This window comes from Mycetomoellerius zeteki, unplaced genomic scaffold, assembly GCF_001594055.1.
Source record: "Mycetomoellerius zeteki isolate Tzet28-1 unplaced genomic scaffold, Tzet1.0 scaffold232, whole genome shotgun sequence".
NCBI lineage: Eukaryota > Metazoa > Arthropoda > Insecta > Hymenoptera > Formicidae > Mycetomoellerius > Mycetomoellerius zeteki.
The window spans coordinates 294865-319949 of NW_017257208.1; the positions used below are offsets into that span (position 1 = coordinate 294865).

Sequence of the window (25085 nt, forward strand, 5' to 3'; positions counted from 1 at the left end):
GTAACGCTGCTTGAAATCGGTTGTTTTCTTGTCGAATTGAAAATGTTCCAGTCTCTCGCAATCTATTAAATGTCAACATAAACACTCTTCGGTTTGGCACTCTTCTGTTTGGAAATCGTCGTGCATATTCTCGCACCGCCTTTAAAGCATTACCGTTGCAGAAACCGTATACAAAAACCATATCAGCATATTCACTATTAGAATACGTACGCGGCATATTGCAAAAGACAAAATTCATCTACTGTTAAAGGCTTTCAAAGAGCGACTGACAAATTCATAACAGAAAGTGGAAAATGTAATCAAATATGTCGGTGCTAGATATGGCAAGAAATGTAAACATTTTTTTTCGATTTCTCTGAAACGGAGCAAAAACGAGCATATGTCTATAGGACTTTTTTTCTTAGTTTTTTACTCCTCTACACGCTCCCGAAGTTTTGCCATTTAATTTGGAAACACCCTGTATATGTACGTACAAACATATATACACACACACACACACACACACACACACACATATATATATATATAAAATGGAATCTGTATCTATTATTTATAAACCGAAAAATATACAGAACAAATATGAACTGTCGAGGATAAAATTTGCTTACACTGAAACCGATAGAACAATGTATCAGAGCTGTTCATCGATTTGTATGAATCGAAACGCTTAAAAACGTTGAAATAACGTACGTCTAAAATCCCACTAGTCAGATATCGTTTTATTATTTATAGCATCCAAACGCAAAACAACAGATTAAATTTTAAATGTTGACGTTTACACAGAAAAAAAGATTTTCTCTGCCATAACTAATCTTAGTTTGTTATAATATATTTGCTGCTGTAACTATACATTTATAAACTACAGCGAAATGGTTTGCTGTTGCTGCTATAATATAGATATCACAGCTAAGACATTAGCTATAATATCTATATTTTAGCTGTCCATATTTTACACCTGCCATTTAATTACCACATACAGTTTTTAGTTACAACAGCTACTTTTTTTCCGTGTACGATACTTCATAAAGCGATCGCACATAACTTTAAACGAAACCAATGCTTTATTTATATCAAGACATATTGTAAATGCAATTTTTTACGGAACATTCTCTTATTATTTTGAACATCAAAGCAATATAGGTAGTTTCCCGTGGAGCGCTATCTTTGTGCATAATAGCGTGTATACAACGTACATTCTTGTTAAGAAATTCGTCGTAATTGAACGTCATTTCATCAAAGGGCTTATATAAAGGATGCATTTATGCGAACGGGAAATAAGAGTCATAAGGAAACGAGGTATTTCGTGCAGACGTATATTTTAAGGTATTGTCGATGGATAAAAAATATATAATCTTATACGGTAATTTAACAATAAATATCATATATATATCGTAACGCAGATATGAATTACGACAAAATTTTAAGTTTTTACGACATATGTTAGAAGCTAGTGGAAGTAACTATATATAAAGTAAAACAATCTTCTATATAATTTTTGTATATTATATTTTTTCAGTGCAACCAGCGTTTGTACGCGTCATCGATGAAAATTCTAAAAATACTTTGAGCACTGGCGCCACTTTAGGACCTATAAATGAAGGCTCGATAATATCATTGTACTGCGAGAGCGGAGAAGGCAAACCTGTACCTACGGTCGAATGGTTTAAAGATGACCAGCTACTCGAAGGTAAGATTTGCAATTTGCTTACGTTGAAACCGATAGGATCAGATGTGTTTATAAGTTCATACATGCTTTTGAGGAACTTTGAAAGAAGACAAACCAAACTTAGTTCTTTAATTTATAACATTTTGTATAATAAATATCCTTCTGTTATATAATTTAGCCATGCGATAATTCGACAATTTTTTATTCTTGTAGTAATAATAATTAATTACTAAGTAACTATATTGTGCAGTAATGAAATTAATGAATTTAAAATACTAATCAGAGTATCGATCATGTAACGTTTTCCTTAGGAACATGAAAAATGAAAATTTTCTTCATTAATTTTAATGGTAAAAATTTTCGCTTTTCATATTTCCGCCTTAAGGAAAAAGTTACATAATCATTTCCCGGATATCTTAATATAACTATCTAATTATGTGAAATATATAACAGAACCAAACGTAATTTTATCTATAAAATAATTTAATAGAATTTTATCTTATACACAGAGAGAAAAATGTTTGGTATTTGTAACTATAATTATATATTATAATTATGATTATTACTGCTATAATAATAATAACAGTAACTATATATATAGTTACAAATACCAAACATTTTTCTCTCTATGTATAATAACTTAGTAATTAGAATAAAATAAATTAATGAATGCTATAAATGTGTAATTTTATTCCATGCTTTAGTGAAATTGCATGTAAATTAAAATCTAAGAGAAGCATTACCATTGAATCATTATTCAAATGCGGAAATTGAAAGACAAAGAAGTGCCTCAGCTTTCTTTATTAATCAGTTATCGGATAACTATTATCCGATTATATTATCAGGATTTTCTGTTTTTATTATATGATTAATTTTGTGCGCACTTTTAAAAGAAATACGAAACATTATTGTTTCTTTACACATATTTCAATATGTATTTCATTCTAAATTCATGTTACTTGTTAAAATAATAACAAGAATTTCTTTTTCTCTCCGAACGATATCTATCAAGAAATGTTCTATTTTAGCAACGAACTCGAGGACTGTCACCGATACCGGAATTGGTACTGGCAGTAGTTTACTGGAGATGCAAATTACACGAGAAGAGTTAGGCGCAACATTCATGTGTAAAGTCAACAATACTGCACTCGTGGAACCACTAACAGTTGATATTAAACTAGACATACATGGTAAGTACACACATCTCATTCAAGAAAAACAACAAGATATTTACAATCGTTAAGAAAAACATATCGATTTATATGACATTATTTAAATATCTTTAATATCGTAACAAAGCTCTTGTGCCTTTTTTTATTAACTTACACAAAAGGTCTTTCTGTGCTGTATTTTTAATTGCATTATATATATATATATAGAGAGAGAGAGAGAGAGAGAGAAAGAAAACTATCAACTAAACTAACAGTCTTTCCATTACTTAATATTCGTCATTACGTAATAATAAAGCGCTCTCAATGCTAAAGCTTTTCAATATACGAGACTCCAATTAAAAAATATACGTTGACCATCACGTGATGCATCGACTATGTATGTGAATCGATTATTGCATATTTCATCGATAGGTAAAATGCTATATGTCTAGATCGCTTACAGTTTCGATCGCGCGATATACCTACGTAATTTGCGTATGATGTAATATGCAATTCGATAACCGATTACTACAAACTCAATGAGAGTATAGTAACAGAATGTGAGTACTTTGACCTAAATTTGCAACAATTCCGCTGAGTATCGTTTATTCATTAAATCAAAACATCGGGTAACATCGGATAAACTCACAGTTGGAGTATGAATATGAATGACACCACGACCACATTGTACTATATCAACGCAGCCGAACGAGAATTTTTGCACGGAGTGTACTCACTGTAGAATATGAATGAGTTTAATGTTCAATGTCAATTAACATTTCCTAATAAGGTCTGCAGAAAGTTATGTAATATCAGAGATTAAAAAATTTGAGTAAATTTCGCTTCGGAAGCGTTAGTGAAAAACGAAATTCCTTTTCTCAATCTTAAAAAGATTTTATTTTAGCTTTTATTTTTCAAATCTATAATTAAATTTTTAGATATTTCAACAAAACTGTTCTTTCCGTAAAAAAAAAGTTTGGCTATTGCAATATGCACGATTTTAAATCTGGATAATTTGAAGACAAATAGAGTAAATAATGCAGTAATAAATTGCCAGTACATGCGATAAGAATCGGTCGCTATATTGATCATTAACAGCTATTAATTGTTAATTTACCTAAATTAAATATTTTAGTAACTGTTTTCCTTTTTACATATTCATGTAAAGTTTGAACATAATGTGTCGACAATCGATTTTCTATCGTAGTTTCCTATTTTCTCCAACATCTTTAATAATGTATGTTACATTTGCGGTAAACTGATTCAGCAATGTATTATATTCGCACTAAACTCTACGTGCGTATTATACTTACGTACAGACTATTATGTACTATATTATGTACTACAAAACAAACTAATTATAACATGTTCGCGAATGTGCATATAAGTACTGTAAACGTTCTCAGAACATGAAATTTCTCGGAACATGTCAACCGGCCTGCGGCCGTTCCCTGTCGATACAATAATAACGTAATTAAAGAGAAGCTCTATTCTAACATTTAATTCATTTTAAAATTATTCAACACGAGAGTCCGAGCTGAGTCATTTCACAGTTCCGCAGACATTCCGCTGACATATCCAGCTGCAGGTTTAGCCACAAGAAACAGCTGAGGCGAAAAAATAGCCATGTGCTTCCATATTTTACCGCACAATAATGCAATTTGAACGATCTATGGATGCAGAGTTTGGAATTCGCTTTGAGAGGACGGCTCGGCGCTTAAAATCTCTGAAATTCGCGCGAAGTGAGGATGCGAGTGCAGAGACATCACGCTTTGAAAAGTCTCGTGTAAAGCGAGAGTACACGAAATCCGATTTCGTACGTGGAAAAGTGGTTTGCATCTCGAATTTGGATTTCTGCACTGACAGAACTGCGCGTACAGTCATAAACCACTCCACTACCGAATTTTTAAAACGGAAAACTGGCAGAACATATTTTTAAACTTTGCTATGGAATTTCATATGAAATATAACTGGTACCTCTATATCAGGTAAAGCCAATTTTACATGTAGTCATGCGATGTAAAATGTAACATAAAACGTAAAATTAAATGTAATGTACTTTGTACTTATTAATTATCGCAATAGGCACTCCAATAATTTTTTCATATATTTTAATCTATTTAAAATAATTCGAAAGCGAAAAGTCAATTATATGTAATTTCTCTTTCAACAGAAACGCAATTTAATTAAGTATATATAAAGTACTTGCATTTTTATCCAGATAAATGAAATTTAATATTGAAATACTTTGTAAAGCGTCAAACTAATAAGTATAAATAAAATGAAATATATATTGTGTACATTGTTAATTATTCAACGAGAAAACGCACTTAATATAATTGCACTTAATATAATACACTAAATTATATTGTACATTAATCAAATTATCACAATACGGAACTGTTACTCTAGAATTCATATCGACATGACAGAGAAACCTTAATGGAATTTTCTCATTAACCGTTACCTCATGTCAATACATAATTTTAGTAGAAAATTATTCTGTTTCGTCATATACAGTTTCGTGTATACGGTTTTCATAAATATAAATTTCGAGCAGCTTTAATAAACTGCCTATTGTCCACTTCCGTTTAAAATTGCAGTACACCGTAAATTATTCAATATTACTAAACAATGTGCTTGATAAATGTGGAACAGAGGAAAGACATTTCTATATAATTTAAGGGAAAATACATCGCTTAGGTAAGCGAAATGTCTGATGTTCTCCTATCTTTTTAATAGCACGAGTAATAGTGAGCTAAAATATATATATATATATATATATATAATATATATTTTTTCAGAAATTATTTCTTCGTTTCTTTAACATATACATGCATCGCCGCTTCACGAATTTGCTGATTAAAGTATATGCACGTCACTACGGCGATACTTGTAATTAAAGCACACCGTATCCGTTAACTGAATTTTATTTAAGCGTGAATCTACTCACGCGTATACGAAATTTTGCATGTTGTAAATAATTAAATGTCTATCACTTAGCATGTGTCAGAAGAGCTTTCCACGCGTGCATGCAAAATCACTGATGAATTTACGAAATTAATGTGTTGCATAGGCCATTCTTGTGTTGTAATTAGAAATTTATTAACATTAACCGAATTCCAAACCGCGTAATATCACTATACCAATAGATACGCGAACATGCGTAATTCTCGGAGTATCGATAACCGCGTTATTAACTGTGAAGTCGAGACTAATTTTCCTCTCATACGATGCTTCGATTAATAAATTATTGCGCGTTGATTTCTCATTATTGAATCATTTATTTATTAATATTCACTTATAGGTAGTTATTATGACAAATATGACGCTAAGATATTGCCGGAGAAGAAACTATCTTACAGCTTTACCATTTGTACTCAGTATCATCAGATTATCGACATATATTATTCATAAACCTCTCGCAATTTCTCGTAATAATTACTATCGACAATTACGATTAGATTTAATTAACGTAACTGTTATAATGAAGATAAACGTGATTCTTCCGATAATTCAAACTCGCTACAATTGTATCAACTACAATTGTATTACTTGTAAAGCAATGACAATTCTAATTCTTATTAAATAATGAGATTTGCATAATGAATTCCTCCGTAATAAAAAAAACCGCTAGCGACGTTAGGACGAAAAATTATTATGCGCTAAAAAAAACAATTACTTGAAAACGTGTTGCGTGTTCTTTCTGATACTCGATAAAAATGCAATTAAAGAGATAAAAATGTAGTTAAAGGAGTTAATAATATATTATTTAAATAATTACAAAATGTGCTGATATATTAAAAATTAATGTATTTTATCGTAAAAGACCATGGTTTTATCGAGATAAAACTTTAAGTTATAGGTCAACTAATCTTATATGCTACACACAATATCTAATGAGAATTAATTTTATTTTAATACTTTATTTTAATACTAACATTTTATGTTATTAAATTTAAAAAAAAATTTGAAGAGGCAGATATTTATTAATAATTCACTTCTAACTATATGAATATTTTTTTTTTATATTTTTTTTTCTTTTGTAATTTTTTTTTCAAATATGCGTTGCATATTTGTAATGTTCTTATTTGTTATTGCAATTCACGATTCTTTTGCGTTATATGGGATGAAAGAACACGATATCATTCAACGCTTTTGCTAACGTATCGACATTGTTCATTTTAATCCTGTATCGTGAAAAATTGTCTCTCAGCATGTGATAAAAACTGGATAGGAGGAATATAAACGGGCTAACGTGAAAAAGGAAAGGAATTTCCGAGGAAAGAAATAAATAATAGTCGCATCGTTGAATTTCAACATGAAGTAGTTTGAAATTCATCAGCACGGTCAATTTGATATACAAAATATAAATAAATTCTCGGTGAGCCGCGGTACCTAACGATCTACGGTGAATTTAAAGCGGAAATATCGCGAATGCCTGCAGGATATCTGCGAAAATCACACGGCCCCTGCAGCTGCTCGTTGAAAGTCGTGGAAGCAAGATGGGAATGACAAGAACTCGCGAGTAAGCACCTGACAGAGTTTTCAGGCGTCGCGCTTCTTATAGGCAAACAAAACCAGGAAATCGCATTGCCATTGGCTACGGACTTAAAAAGTCTCGTAACCAGCTTATAAGGTTGCGAACTTTCAGAAATTTTCGGGCGTGAAGGAAATTGGCTGAACGGTGAATTTTCACGAAAATGAAGGAGGAATCTTATTCCCTGTCATGTTAGACGTATCTTGAAAATGACCGTGATTAGAGAGCATTCCTTGAAGATTTTGAAGCTTCCATGAAAGAAGATTCGCCCGTTAAAATTACTTTTCACAAAGATCGCGTTTATTTTTTCTACTGCTTTTATGGAAAATCGATATTTAAATTTATTGATGACATACTATGCGTGTATATTCTAAGGGATATAATTTTTATTTAAGAGTAATTAGCTGTTAAAGATTATTGAAGTTCTCAGAGAGAAATCTATGAAATTTATTGATATTATTACCTTTTAGAATTTAGCTTCCTATTTATCATTTACCATTTTTTATTATTACAGATACGCGATATTTACATTCAATAACTTAAATTAATTAATTCTAAATTAATAATTTAAGACGATTTTACTTTAATAAGACTCTGAATGAGAGCCTGATTTCCTCATAAACTTTTGCCAAAACGTTAAATCTTCACGCTAAAGATATCCGCGTTACTCTCTTGAAAGCATGCGATAAAACACGTTCTATAATGCAATCTACTACCATCCATATGAATTCAAAGTGAATGCCGACGCGTAGATTTGTTCCAGGATCAAAAGCATCAGCACATTTTCCAACGAAAAAACTATTTACGTAAAGAAAGTGACTTTTTACTCTTTTTTTACAACTTTTGTCACCGTTCTTTCTTTCTTTCTCTCTCTTTAGTCAGGTAGGGGGAGTGCAATTGAAGGCAAATGCAATTCCCGATATTAGATTCGCCATTCGCTCTCTATTCGGATCCTGTGCCTTTTCTTTTCGTATTCCTCTTGTATTGAATACCATTCATCGAGTTTGGCCAGTGAATTATTGGCAATGTTTTCTGCATGACTTTTCGAGAAGCATCAACGACCAATCTACTAATACCAAACCACGTGTAATAATCGCACCGCTTCATGACTTTTAGTTCCATTAACAGAAAAAAGCTACGGTCCGCTGAAGTTTAAAAAATGTAACTAAAATTTGTTTTCATTAAATATAATCGTAAAAATCGATCTACGATTACATTTAATGAAAGAGCGATATATATATCTAATTCTTCCAATACAAATTTTAAGATATCGAATATTAGGATGCTTAGAAGAATATTCGTAAAACGCTTAAAATAATGACAGCTTGATTTATACATAGATACACATAATTAATTTAATGATACTTACAAAAATTCTATTTAAATATAAAATATTGGATTGGAACAAAAATTTGTAATGTTTCAAACGTCAAAATTCAAGCAACTGTAACTTTCGTTAAAAATAAACAAAAATATAATTTTTATCTAATTTTAAAAAAATTTAAATTTTAAAAATCTATCTTTTTAAAGATCACAAAAAACTTACGAAAATTTTTAACTTTCTAACATAAAAGCTTAAATTTTTTCCTGCAAAATCGTTTCTCAAAAATATTATAAAATATAAATTTTTTGTTACTGATTGTGAGTTATCGCGGATTAAATGAAAGGAGCATTTGATTTTGATTGCTCATAGTTCTATTAAAATTCATTATACCGCAATGAAAACAAAAGATTGGCTGCTGCAGCAAATTAGATGGTAAAATATGGCATAACATTTTTAATTGGTTGCAGCAAACAATTTTGGTTATGTTAACTTATCAAAATCCTGTACTGACATTGGAAGCTAACACAACCGAAAAATGGCTGATATAATGAAAAATTAGCTGCTACAGCTAATTAAAAATACTATGCCATATTTTACCGTCTAATTTGCTGCAGCAGCTAATTTTTTTTTTTAGTGCGCAATTCAAAAAACAGATTTTTAAAGTTGAAACGTTATTCTATCGAATAATTGCCATTTAAAAAAAAAGCACACATGTTCCAAATGAAGTAGCGCTACAAACTTTTGTTGCAACCTAGTAGTTTGTTGCAAGATATTTTGCGAAAGTTTAAAGTAAATTCAATGCGCGTACAAAAATCTCCAAGCATTTAATAATTGAAAGAAAACTTGATCATGAGTTTCGCGGTGCACCGTGATGTATACGTAACGTTACCCGTTGCGAAATCTATCGGCGCTAATGGATATACCTACATATACAGCAGGTGGATATGCATCGTTACCGATTAACACGGTTCTATAAGCCATTTTTATCGTAAGCTGTGTGTCCGTATAGAAGCTTTCGGTATCGATTTAACGATACCGAAATGACAGTTTTCGAATATTCCATTAACCATGAGTTTCCGGAACAATCGCGATACTGGAGTAAGCACTGAAAAGTTGTCCATCACACTTGTCTATTGACATTCCTGTCACTGCAACGATTACAAACATTTTGGTCAGATGTTAAATAAACAGTAATTAGCTAAATAATAGCTGGCCTTTATGTTAAATAAACAACAACGCTAACTAAATAATAGAACGATCATTAGTTAAACAACAATTCATATATCTGAGTGATAACATATTGCTGTTTTTATCATGGCGCAAAATATGTTACATAATTTAATACAATCAGTAGATAATACCCATAATTTTGCAAAACTTTTAAAATTCTTTACTATTCTTATATATTTTCTATACCTACTAAATTCCTAATGTCAAATTATATCCCCAATTTTGAGTTATTTTTAACTATTTCTATAGAATATAGTTTGTCACTGCTATTCAATATGTTGTTAATTTAATTAAATGGAGTTAAATTTTATATTTTGACATATATGGAAATTAAAAGTTGCAAAATGTTATTTAACTCAAAAAATTTAATTACTATTTCTCCTTTGAAAGCTAACACTGTTAAAAATTAGAGTTATATATCTACTTTTTATTTTAAAGTTCATAAAATATAATCTAATAGCTATTGTACTATGTGCCTACTATTAAATTCATAATGTCAAATTATACCAATTTGAGTTATTTTTAATCATTTTAATAGGTCGCTACTACTCTTACTCAATATGTCATTATTTTAACTAAAACAATGAAATTAAACAATTTAATTTAATTCAAGAAAATGTATTAAATTTGACTGAAATTTGGTTTATTATTTACTAAGTGCGTACGTTGATATGGACATTGTTTACTTTAAAATCACCACAGAAATGATTAATTAATCATAGGACTAATATGATTTATATTTTGACACACGCCGAAAGATATCAGAGATATGAAATTGCTGAAATTGACGTTTCGCACGTCTCACACAAATATCCACAATCATGTCGATCTCTACCCTCAATTACACATGCCAACCCTAATGTCGCTTCAGTGCCATGCGAAGTCTAGATACCACGCGATCGTCATTACATGGCGCCTACTACCGTTAACGGCTGTGTTTCATATGACTTGATACACAGAAAGGATGGCACGTTTAGACAGACAGCTATACAGACATCGTTAAATGCAACGCGTAAGCTACCTTTATTGCAACACAAAAGATTATCATATAAAGTATGTGACACAATCTTCAATGTTCAAGAATCACGAGCATTTAAACCGTAAAGAGGAGGCATTTGCGGTTAGTTGTGACAGCAAATGATGAGAACATAAAAAGACTTAAACAGTGGTAGATATAAGTGGACTTTGCCGTTCAAGTGTTTAGTTTTCACCAAAAACACATTCGTATATACATATATATGTCCTAATCAGTTTATAATGAAAATAATAGTCAGATATAGTATATGGTAAAAATCTATAATATATTAAATTTAAATGTATGTGTTGTGTTGTGTGTGTGTTCAATTTATATAAAATTATCATAAGTAAGATTCAAATTACCATAAATATTAAATGATAAATGTTAAATATTTATCGATAAATGAAGGATCTTCGAATTATCCTAAATTTATATATATAGGGTGAGTCCCTTAAGACCGGTCACCCAAATAACGCCCACAGTTTTAAAGATAGGAAAAGATGTTTCAAATGAGAGTAGAACGGTTTCAAGGGAGACGTGTTTTAGTCATGTTGTCTTTCTTCTAGGTGCACTGTTAAATTTATAGTGTCAAATATAACCTACCGTGAGTCGCCACTGCTCCTACTAAATATATCGTTATTTTTTATCAAAATGATAGTTAAATTTGACACTATACCGTGTCAATTTGACACTATACAATATCAAATTAACACTATAGTGTCAAATATAACCATTGTTTTAGTATAAAATAACGACATGATTGAGTAGGAACAGTGGCGACTCACGGTAGATTAAATTTGACACTATAGATTTAACAGTGCGGAGGCGCCAAAAAGATTTAAAGGTCATCTCCATTTTTTAAAATAGAATTGTATAATTTTTTTTACACAATATAATTCCTCTAATTATTCTGCATATAAAAGTATTAAGATAGAAATATTAAAAAACCAATAGTTTACGAGATATTTTATACTTTATTTTAGCATATATTGGCATAAAATATTAAATGACTCATAAACTATTAATTTTTTAATAATCGCACCTTAATACTTTTATGAACAGAATAATGAGATGAATCAATTGATGGAAGGAAAACACACAGTTGCTTTAAAAAAATATGTATGCAAAATAGATAATTTTTTAAATAAGCAACTATGTGTTTTCTTTCCACCAATTGATTCATCTCATTATTCTGTTCATAAAAGTATTAAGGTACAATTATAAAAAAATCAATAGTTTACGAATTGTTTAATATTTTATATCAATATATGTCACAATAAAGTATAAAATATCTTGTAAACTACTGTTTTTTTTTATATTTCTACCTTAATACTTTTATATGCAAAATAATTAGAGGAATCATATTACATAAAAAAAATTATATAATTCTATTTAAAAAAAGGAAGTGACCTTCATATCTTTTTGGTGCCTCCACCTAGAAGAAAAATACATGACCAAAATACGTCCCCCTTGAAACCGTTCCACTTTCATCTGAAACATTTTTCCTATCTCCTTAAGTGATTTACCCTGTATATAATATATACGAGTCGAGAAAAGTGATTTTGATTTTAACTTTAAAAAGATCTTTTCTTAATAAATGAGTTATATATTCAAAAAAGGATTTTCATTATAAATATTATATATATTAACATTAACTTTCTAATTGCTCTCTATATGCAGTAATATACAATTAATACAAATACGAACCTAATTAACTTATTTAAAATCACGTTTTGAAAAATTTGATATGAAAATATTCTCTTCTCTTTCCAACAATACTGCTGAAAAATAATATAAAAATATAAAATAAATCAAAATTATAATTGAGTTATAATTTCGACTTTTTTAGAAAATATCAGAATTGTTCATAAAAAGAGACATAATTAATTTTAATAAACTTTTTTTAAAAGAGATATCAATATTGCAATATCATGGTTTGCTCAATTTAGCCGAATTCGAGACCGACTTATATCTCAGTTTTATTACATATTAGTCTTACACTTGCCTATTCTCTTTACAGTGCGTCCGCTGAAGATGGATTTGGAGGGAGTGGTTGGTCACGTTGTGCAGGGCACGAAGATTTTATTGCAATGTAAGGTACAAGCCGCACGACCCGCTGCTAATGTGACATGGAAGAACGGAACGCACTTTTTAAGCGAGAGCAATGAGAGATTCGAAATGTTCGAAACAAAAATACACGAAAATGTGAGTACTAATTTTCCAAATTAATTGGGCTATACTTAACTAATGAAGTTAGAAGACTGTGAATTTAAATAAAAATTAAGCACATTTCAATTTGTAATATATAATTCATGGAGAATTATTCACGTGTGCTCATTTTTTATTTAAAAAGTTTTGAATATGTAAAAATTCTGAAAGTATTTTCTTATAGAAAAAAACAATTTATTCTATATAAATAATAAAATATTATATAAAAATTACTTTAGTATAACAATAATAAAGAGAGAAAAAAGTGAATAAAAATGCAAAATTCAATATATGTATCAGATTTTAACCTTTTGATGTACTATTTTAAATTTCTGAAAGATTTTAGATTCGTAATTAGAAATCTCCAAATAATATATAAGTATCAATGTTAATAAAAATCCATCCAGTAGAAAAAAATGTGCTTCTGTAAAGATTAAGAGTTAAAGTGTGGCAAAATTACTTTTTTTCTTTGATAGAGAAAGAATAATTTTCATTAAAAAGGATCTTCCTATTCGCCAAATGCGTTTATCACTGGATAACGTGCACGGAATTCTTGATATACAATAGCTTCCTAATAGGCTTGAATTTTGCGTCGACCTCACCGCTATTTGCATCTAAATAAATGTACAGGATGAGCAGGTTTCGTGGTACGCGACAATGAATGAGAGAAGCGCTTCGCGAAAGTTTTGATTCAGTTACTAGGCGAAAGCGTACAGACTTGCAGTGCCATAGTAAACTTCAAGAAACTACCTACCGGGAAATTCTAAATCGATCGGTACAGCACGTATCGTATATTTTAATTCCCATTGAACGTTTTTGCGGAGCAACAAATTTTCGTATTCACCCCGGAAAAAGTAGCAGAGTCGAAACGAATTTAGAATCTAGGAAGTTTGACAGTTTATCGATCGATGTACTTTTCGAGGTTTCTTTTTGGATTATCCAGTTTTTATCAGATACGATTTAAATGTGTTTAAAAACGGAATTTCGCGAATGAAAAGACCGCATTACCTACGACTTATCCTTCCATTGTTTCGTAGGGATGGAAGTGGTTATATACAATTTTCTTTCGACTCTGCTTTATAAAAACTACTGGCGATCGTACAATGGAAAAATACTCACAAAAATATAAAGAGAATTAAATTCCGATGGCTCTTAATCAAATGAAAGACATTTTAAATGAGATTTTGATTGTGGAATAGCTAAGGATGTATTATATCTATTTTAAATGTATTAATATTTATACTTTAAAAATAAACTACATACATATAAAAATTGTTATAACAATCTATTTTTTTTTAATAATACGTTATTTATTTTATTTGTTATTATTTTTATTTTGTTATAAATTAAAATTGAAAAAACAATGAAAAAACAGATTTCAATTTTTTCGTATATAAGTACTTTAAGAATTCAAAATGATTTATGCAAAGTTTTATTACGATTCAGAGATTAGTTACAAAGATTTAGAAAAAATTAATATTTTGTTTATTTACAAAACTAATTTCTGCACCGCAATATAACTTTACATAAATTAATTCAAATACTTAAAATTAATTAAAATACTTGTATAAAAAAATTAAAATTTTTATCATTATTTTTTAATATATTTCTATACATTTCTATTAGAACTTTAATTTTAAAAAAAGTCTACTTCTTATTGAAATAACTCATGATCCAGATGATAAATCGTTGGAAAATTTTTTGTATTATATAAAATCTAGTGATCCCTCTATAGAATAATTTGTAATTTTTTCAGAACTTTTTCATTATTTTGAAAATATGTGTAATACATCCTTAAATATAATAGAACAAAATAAAATCGGAAATGACAACATCAAGAAATCATCATTTACTTTCAAATCACGTGGCTGTTTTATTCTTGACTTGTAAAAAATCAATTTCATGCTCGAACGAGTGGCTGCACGGCAGCGGTGGCATCGAAAAATCATTAGACTCCTCTACATATCGTGTCGCTGCGCTATCGCGTATACGTATATGCATGTAGAAGTCATAGACGTCACGCAGCTATCATAAATCCATTACGGAAGTATCTGAAGCTATAAAGCTGTGTGCACGCAAAATGACTGCATACGAGACTGCTCGCACTTACGTGTAATTAGTGCAAAAAAATATCGTCACGGTTAAAAGTCATAAAGTAGATAAAACGACATTCCGTCTCGATAACAAAAGATTCTTTATGTACAGAAAAAATTGTCTCTCTAATGCGTGGTCTACAATGGGCAGTAGCAGTAGTGGATTAAGGAGTAGACGCAGAAATCAACCAATCATAATCGAATGTGAGAAAGATAATCAACTATGATTAATCGATTTCTGCACCTACTCCTTAATTCACTACTGCTACTGCCCATTGTAGACCACGCATTAAAATAAAGACGAGAAAAAATAAACAGTAAATTAGACAGAGATTAAAGTTAATCTTGCATTAATGGATCTTAATCGGTGAAATGTTCAAATCAATATTGAAATTCCTATTTCAGTTGTATCATGATTTACATATCAGCGATAATCTTTTGTTATTTTGCGTACAAACTTAACATTGCGCACTGTAATATTTTCGCAAATATAAAAATATATTTGTTTAAATAATTTTAATATAAAAATAAATATTCGAATAGTATGGAATAGCAAGATAACGCATGCACGACGAATTTTATTCATTTTGCGGTGTTAATTAACGATGTTTGAAGAAGAATCATTATACCGTTGCATCTCGGCGCGTCGGCGAAGTTAACGAATCGTTAATTAAATCGTCAGTTAGTATAATTGCAATTATCAATATATATTTCTAACATTTGCAATTCCATATGATTGGGATATTATAATTGTATTGTTTATCAAGTAGGCCTGATTACGGGACGAGCGACGATATAACTGAATCCGTTCAGGACATTGCACAGCGGTAGCAGGCAGGTATTTACCCAGTGACAAGCAATTACATGCCACGAATTCCTGCAGCCAATATGAGCGTCACGTCATAACAGGATTAAGAGCATCACATTTTTAAACTCGAGTACACCCTTTCGCGCGAAGTAGGATATTACAAGCTCAGCAGGAGATAGCTTTACAATTTTTGCGACAAGCGTTGTATTCATGCTCTTCTGTACGCTTTTGCAGATTCTAATAAATTGACGCTATTAAAAAAAACCTAATTTTATTTTTATAGGGATATACACATATCTTTTCTTTTTAATTCTCATATAATTTTAATCATATAATTATAGAATTAATTAAAAATTTTATCATAAATCGATGTGTTCTTTTCAATAACTTAATAATAATAATAATAATATAATGAGTGATAGATAATTTAGATAGTTATTTTTCATAAAATTTGTTCTACATAGTTAAATCTTATTTTTTGCTATTAAGTGAAAACATTTTAAATTAAATGTTCAAAAATAAATTTTTGAAGTAATGTTTAATTCACTGATAAAAAACAACAATTTTATAAAGAAGAAATGAAAATAAATTCATGGAATAATTATATAATAAATAATACACATTATTAATATAAAGTTTCTTTTTACTCCCATAGAGAGATATCGTTACATTTATTTTAGATTAAAATAACTGCTATTGAGCGAGTATAAATTTAGCTTTTATGCAATCATTTACTGTTCTAATGTTTTAAATCAGAATCGGAATATATCTACGTAGTACTGATAAAACATACAATTACTCGAAAGAAAGAATTGATCACCTTTACTGCGAATATATAACAAGGGATACGTTTCATTACAAATATCGACTTGTTAGTGCATTTTCAATTACGCTGAGTAATTACAGAATTATTAAAGTTACGCAGAGTCTCAAATAGACGCTCGCAGTATTGCGTTACTTTTATTTTTCGCCAACTGGAAATTGATACAGAAATCCATTTTTTGATGAATCAGCAATGTTTGGTAGCGATTAATACGTATCATAGAAATATGATAACATGAATATTTTCAATATACGATGTAAGTTAATTAAAATCTGTCAAAACAGATAAACGCTAATTGAATCGCTTCTGTTTTTTTGCATTTTACTCTCTATTTTTTTCTGCTTAGAGAATTAAATTTTTGAGAATTAATCTCTAAACATAATCGCGTTTTTTGTTATCTATATTTTTTATTGCATATATGTCATCATTTTTATTATTTTAAAATAAAACAATTTATAAATAATCGAAAAAGAGAATAATAAGAAAATAATAGAACCACACGAATAATGCACGCTCATTTTTATAGGTAAATACTGTTTAAGCATTTGACCAACATTCAATAAATTTAGCGATATAAATATTCAAATTTAAATATTTTTCTATTAATCGCTTAAAACTTCTTTATTTATAGGAGGACGGTACATTCGAGACGATAAGTTATCTCGCGTTTACAGCATCGGTATACGACAACGGCAAGACGTTCAAGTGTTACGCCGAGAATTCGGTTACTCGTATCGAAGATCTAAAACCAATGAAGGAAGCAACAACGATCGAAGTGTTATGTAAGTATATTACAAGTGTCGAGATAATTTAGTGATTATTGGCATCAGCCATTCTTTTGCAACAATGTATTTTGTGGTTTTATCGGTATGATAAGTTTGATTTTAATTTTTTAAAATTATATATTCTTTTATTCTTTTATTTCAAGTATCTCTTCAGATTTTAATATTTTTTAAGAAAAGATATATATTATATGTATATATATCTTTCTAAAAAAAATAATCGCAAAGAGATTGAAATCAAAATTGTCATACCGAATCGAATGGGATTGGATTGACTCAGAAAAGATGAAATCCAATTTTATCTAAGCAAATATCCAATAATCTCACAAGCAAGTTGAATCAGATAATAACTGATACTATTCATTTCATAAATAATAACAAGGGCAATATAAATCCGTCATTTTTAATAGTTACAATTACGGTTAATAGCGTTAAAATAGCAACTGCTGCAACAAGATTGTGTTGTAACTTAAACTTCACACATTTCCGTATCACAGCGAGCATATTCTATAAATAAATAACAAACTCTACACATACCTGTTCGCTATTCATCAGCATAATGCTATGCAAATTGACGTAACTTGGCAACGCTAGCAATCAGTAGAATCTTAACTTGCTATCGAATTCAAAAACTCGTTGCTACAATTAAATGTGACACGTAAAATTTACATACGATCGCGATGAGGAAAAGCTGAGATTGAGATTTTAAATAATCCATCGTTCTAAGTTTTAATTAGAAAATTATAGTAGGATTGGATTTATTCCTGTCATTTCTTTGCAAAGATTTCCAGTCATTTATGCTTCTATATACTTGAAAAGGACAACTTTCGGAAAATAGATCGTAGTAGGAGGACAAATTTAATAATTTTAGAAAAGGAATAAAAATATAATTGAAAATGTTGCTTTTCAATTTACGCTGCAGAAATAAAAGCAAATATATTCAGAAGGAACGATTGAAAATTTTGAAATGATTGAAGCTAAAGAGCTTCATTCCAGAATATTTTTCGAGCATCTAATAAACATTTATTTTGCCCTTTTTGAAAGATTGGCTCGCACAAGTCGCGAAACGTTTATACGATTTTTCAGTCGTGCTTCGGTAGATCAACATCGATACGCTATAGCCAGATAACTTTTCCTCATATACCTGTAGATGCTTTCACATTTTCTTCTGATGGAATAATGTAATTTTCGCAAATATAATTTCATTTCCGTGATGTCCAAACATTAAAAAATGTGAAAGCTTCCTACTGATACTACATACTTGAAAATGAAAAAATATTCATAACTATAAAAAAAAATTATTAAATCATTTTTAATTTTAAAACACATGTTTAATTTAAAAAATTAAAATAATTATTTTACATCATTTTTTCACAACTGATCAGAAAATTTTTCTTCTTTCTAATATTCCATTATAGGTCATCTTTTTTTTAAGAATATTAATTATTATAGATTTATAACTCGTTTAACTCTAAAATAGTCAGCAGTGCGCAGCTACAACTTTTTTAAGAGCGTGATATCTTGATTACGCGAACACGGAAACAGACAAAAAGAGATGGACGGTTGTGCATCTCCCTGATGTTTCCAGTTACAGTGCAGAATGGCGGAGAAACTTTCATTTTGTAGCCAGAACGAGGACTACCATGGATTGGAAACGAGAAACTCCAGACATCAAGTTTGGCACGTTTCCAACTCTCCGGCTTGCATCGTGACAGCAACTCTCGCGTCTACGTATTTACGAGAATTTTGTTTTATACCCCCTCCGTATTTTCTAGGACCCGTTAAGTGCATAATATTATGACCCGAGCGGATCTAAATTTTATATTCAATTTAAGTTTAGCGTTATCCATTTTGGAACAAAAGGCAATCGTGAAGATAGAAAAATCTTTATGGTTTTAGATATTGAAAAAAGGAGAGAAATTTTTACTTCACAAAAAAGTAAATACGTTAAAAGCACATGAATCTTAAAATAAGATAAGATTTCAAGAAAATTAACTTGTCATTTTACAATCTATTTCTATACTAATAATATAATAACGAAATATATTAGTTTAATCTTTTATTAAAATATATATTTCCTCTTCAATATCAACCTGACAAATATTAAAAAAATTAATATACACTAAAATAAAAGATATATAAAATAATTTTATCAAATTTATTTAGCGTTTAAAAAAAGATAAGAATTATCTGTTTTTAATTAAACAATTTTCATTTAGCGATTATTACATTCTCCTTCCTTCACTAGAATTTTCACTGATAAGTGTTCTATCTCTGCGACTATATCTACATCTTGCACATTGATTTTCATTGTTTGTAACATTGATTGTTTTATGCTTTAGATCCTCCAATAATTAAAATGAAGCCAAACAACATAACCGTTAACGAGACAGATGACTTTTTAATATTCTGCGATTATGAAGCAAATCCGGCTACGCTACTAAAGGTGACGTGGTAAGTGGCCATTACCACGTAAAGATACATACTAGCTTGAATGAATCCTTTAGGATAACGATCATTTTCTGTGGGAAATAAAGGCTGGTTCTGTTAGATAAATTAATAGCAGAGCTCAAGATATTTTTATTCATACAGCAGAACTAAAAATATTTTCGTTTTATTTTCGTTGCTTTTAAAACGAGGAAATAGCACTAAATTTTCTAAGAAAGAAAATAAAGTTAGTGCTATTTTCTCGTTTTATTTCTCTCTCTAAATCGGGTGATATAGGTTACGAGACGACGATGAATTAGTATTAAACGAAGAACATTACGATGGTGGAATCACGGAACAAACAGCACTTACAGTGAAAAACGCGACTCCTAGCGACATGGGTTCTTACAAATGCATCCTGGAAAACAACGCCGGTCCAACCGTTTCCGAGGCAACCGTACAGGTTTCAGTCTTTTGTACGTATCATCTTTTATACAAGACAGATAAAAGAAGTCAATTGCTAAATGTGATAAAAAGCAGTCGATAAAATCTAAAATCTTTACAATTTAGTGTTCACAGACGTAGATTATAAAGCTCTCCCGGTTAGTGGAATAAATCTAAATCCAACAGAATACCATTGTCCTCTTGACAAAACCATATCTTCTTATTTCTCGCAGCAGTAATTTTCCGTGGAGCGCAGTTAATCTTTTTATTAGAAAACGACAACTTCATTGAAAGCTATGCGATTACATCGGGAATAAAAGTTAGAGAGAACTCGGCGCGCGACGTACTTTTGAACTCGCGCGAAATTTATACCGGCACGGATGTATATATCGTGCTTTATTACATAGATAAGCCGGTGGTGGAAGTGATAATGGATCCGGAAACACCTGTGAACGAGGCGGATCGTCTGAATGTTTCGCTAACGTGCGAGGTCGACGCCGGTAATCCGGCAATACTGACAGCCGTCCGTTGGTATTTGGACGGAGACCTATTGAAAGAACTTCCGGATTGCTCGAGGAATAGCACTGCCATGACAACAAGCTCCGAGGAATCATTGGCATTCTGTGACATCGACCCCAGTAAACTACTGCTGGAATCTGTCGGCCGCACCTTCCACGGAAATTATTCCTGCGAGGGGAAAAACGAGGCTGGTTGGGGACTGATCTCCCCGAGTACGCCAGTCATAGTTTATTGTAAGTCCTCTTTGTCATCTGTCACTCATTCGTGTTACGCGGTGATAGAACAGAAATTGGTGATGCCTATTACATTTCCAATTATAATACGTTAAGTCTATTATACACGTGTTCTGAATTTCTTATGTTTTCCAAATAGAAATTATATTTAAAATTTTGATTTTATAATATTTGTCAATAGAAATTTAAAGGAATGATGTTATAAATAATTAATGATCCTGAGCTTCTGGAATATATTATCAAATAATGCATTGTAAAAACGGTCGTTTGTGTTCAACATTAATTACTGCAGCAATAACTTATCGATTGCGGACTTTATCTTACATATGTAGGCGACCAATATCGTTTATCTACAATATATTATTTAATCGGATTATATTTAGCATGGGATATCAGTTTGTCTCTCTCCCCCCTCTCTCTCTTTCTCCGTTCTTCATATCCTGCATCCCTGAAACATTTCCGCAGATAAGCCCGGCCCGGCCTCGATAACGTACGAACCTCGGCAAGTAGTGAAGAAACAAGCATTATCCATCACTTGCTTCGTTTTGGATCCCGGCCGACCGAGGGTGTCAGGCTTCAAGTGGCTGCGCGGCTGGCACCGACTTCCAGACGAGAACGAAGCCACACTCTTCATCGAGTCAGTTAATTTGGAAACCGAGGCGAATTTCACATGTCTGGCTTACAACGAAGCTGGTGATGGAGAACCAGCCACAACGTTTATCGACGTATCTGGTGAGTACATATGTCAATGCGCTTAAAACTTTATCCAGCAATTACTGCGAGTTTCGTGACGACATTTTCAAATCCGTCCCAACAGTAACATATTTAAGGATTCAAATTCAATTCACTTTGCTCGTTATACATTTCAAACGTATATTTTAATCAAAATTAAATTTAGGAATTCTGAGAGAAATTCTAGATAACTTTAGATACATCATAAGTCAAATACTTTTTTATCCCTTAATTTCTTTCGAATATTATCTAACATGACCTACATATATTATAATATATGTCTATCACGATAAATCTGTGTTTGACGTAACGTTAAGATTTTATATTAAACTGATCTCTTCTATTTCTGTAAGTGATATAATAGATTGTCCGACATTTCTCATAATTATCGAATGGCAAATCCTATTATGCTTAACCGAGAGTGATCGCTTCTTATTAGCGGCCCCGACGTTCATTAAGAAGCTCCATTCGTATCGCGGCTACGTCTATAATGCGCCTAACGTGAGCATCATGTGTTGGGTCGAATGCGCTCCGATCTGCACTATTTCCTGGCTGAGAGATGACATTCCCATGAACTTCACGAAAACGAATCGATACTACGTGTCGAACGTTTATCATCCGCCTGACCCAAGGACCAACGACTTCGAGAGCATGCAATCGACTCTCATATGGAATCTGACGGTCTGGCCGAACGGTCAGCTCGACCGTGCTGAGGATAACGTCAAATTTACCTGCAAGAGCAGCAGCAACGGAATCGGTGCGGGCGTGGAGAGTAGTACCCACTTTCATGTCGAATGTACGTTTCATTCGAATCTTTCTTTTTGGTGCGGCAATATTTCTTGCTTACATTCCATTTTATTTAACGGTCCATTTATTTAGCGAGATTGTGGGAAGAACAAACTTTCTTGTTCCACACACTATACAAAAGAGAATTTCCTGTTGATGTTAAACTTAATGTTAAACAATATAAGACATCTTAACATCATTTAATTTTTAACATATTTATTGTAAAATATATACAAGAATTTCAGTAAAATTGTTTTTCAAGTATATACTCGTAAAAACATTTTAAAATTAAGAGAGAGAAAAATGAATCTCAAATAAGAGTTTATTTTCAAATTTGCCGCATAGCCTTTTATATTTTTCGTATTGATATAAATGACTAAAATTGATTTTTTATTCAAGTTTCCCCAGAGGATATCACAATATCGAAGAAGATAGTCAATGTGGTAGTGGATACGGTACCAGAAATCGTTGAGTGTAACGCGAAAGCGCGACCAAAACCGAACTTCCGGTGGTTCCGCGAAGGATCCACTGATACCATTATGGAAGGTCACGTGTTTGATTTGAAAATGCCAATACCACGGCGCAGTAGTGGCACTTACTATTGCGAGGCATCGAATCGTCATGGCTCCTTGAATATCTCAATTATCATGAATGTGCAATGTACGTTTCATTACGTCTTTAGACTTTTAAATATTAATAGGGTAAGGTTGCCGAAATCGCACCACTTTTTACTTAAAGGCTCATAACTCAGAAATTATGAAGAATGTTAAGTTTTTTACAGCATAATAAACTGTACTCTTTTCCCTTTCTTATGTAATTTTTTCATAATTTTTTTGCGCTATTATAACGTTAAAAATCAGGATTTTTTCAGTATGGTGCGATTTAGGCAACGAGGAAAATCGCACCACACCAATATTCCTCATTTAAAATGTTATGATGATGTAAAAAATTTTAAAATTACATAAGAAAAGGAAAAAATTATATCTTATTATGCTGTTAAAAATTTAAGAATATATTTTTCGTAATTTCTGAAACACATGATAATTTCAAGAAGTAATTTAAAGAGTTTCTACGTGAAACAAAATAAACATTTCGTAGATTTACAATATACATTTTTACATAATAATGAATGGAATAAAAATATAAGAAATGGAAAAATATTAGATAACGTGTGATTTAAGAAGTTAGATTATGATGCGATTTAAGAAACTAGAGCATTTTTTGAACTTTTATTTATTTTATGTATAAAAAAAATGTAAAGCAAACTTTAATCCTATTAATTTAATTTTAATAAATAATATTCTAATCACGACGAATGGTCAAGACTTAGACTATTTAACTTATATTTTCTGTAATTCTGCTATGAAATACGTTGAAAAATAGCAACGCTATCACGATTTTTTTATTTATGTAAATAAAACAACGCTCTTGTTGCACTTCATGTCACGAGTATAATAGAGTAGCATTACAGTATCATATAAATCTTAAATAACCCATAAGAAAGTATATAAATACAATAATTGAATTTTTAAGCGAGGTAGTGCGATTTAAGAGCCGGTGCAATTTCGGCAACTTTACCCTAAATAATCAAAATTCTATCTTCAAATTTTTATATTCGTTCAGTTATAAAAAGAAACATATGTATGGACAACATGAAATTAATCTTGCAATTGTTTTCTTATTTTTCGCTGTTCAGTTTTAATTAAAAAGAGAGAATTAGATATTTCTATTCTAGATTCTATTTTTATGTCTCGACTTGTATCTTTTATTTTGATGCAAAATTTCATATTTTTACACTCGCTTTTCTCAAAATATCTCATTGTTAATAAAATATTCCTAAAAAGTAATTTTTCCACGTGCTTTTGACGTCTAACAGCGATGTCATATTTTTCATGTAGTTAAACCAGAATGTCACATAGAAAAAGAACGATTCGAGGGCCAGGATTATGTCGTTTGCTCAGCCGTCGCCAATCCGAAAGAGACGGATTTCACTTGGTCATTGAAGAACGAAAACGACTCGCTGGAGCAGGTTGCACAAATGCGAAACGGAAAAAGTTACATGCTGCTCGATACCTCAGTCACTAACTTCCGGACGTACATGTGCGTGGCAAACAACACAATCGGCCGTTCCGTAGCGTGTGAACGCGATATACCAGGTTTGGTACAATGAACTTTTCATTGATTCGCTGATATCCTGTTATATTTACAAAAATAGCAACAATACTTTTCGAAACGTTTCAACCTGGATTATTTGAAAATAGTATTGCATTCCGAAATAATTTTCTATATATTCTCTATATA

The 25085-nt window shown here is 30.9% G+C and overlaps 1 protein-coding gene across 4 annotated transcripts in view; it reads left to right on the forward strand.

The window, feature by feature from the left end:
• Positions 1 to 25085, forward strand: part of nrm (neuromusculin) — a 179384-nt gene that overhangs the window by 128015 nt on the left and 26284 nt on the right. For all 4 annotated transcript variants that reach the window (XM_018449123.1, XM_018449124.1, XM_018449121.1 and 1 more), the window contains exons 4-14: positions 1517 to 1687; positions 2695 to 2856; positions 12950 to 13134; positions 17493 to 17643; positions 19986 to 20097; positions 20368 to 20546; positions 20922 to 21266; positions 21732 to 21998; positions 22438 to 22794; positions 23184 to 23444; positions 24683 to 24940. In XM_018449123.1, the coding sequence (XP_018304625.1) occupies positions 1517 to 1687; positions 2695 to 2856; positions 12950 to 13134; positions 17493 to 17643; positions 19986 to 20097; positions 20368 to 20546; positions 20922 to 21266; positions 21732 to 21998; positions 22438 to 22794; positions 23184 to 23444; positions 24683 to 24940 (2448 nt within the window). The remainder of the gene's footprint in view (positions 1 to 1516; positions 1688 to 2694; positions 2857 to 12949; positions 13135 to 17492; positions 17644 to 19985; positions 20098 to 20367; positions 20547 to 20921; positions 21267 to 21731; positions 21999 to 22437; positions 22795 to 23183; positions 23445 to 24682; positions 24941 to 25085) is intronic.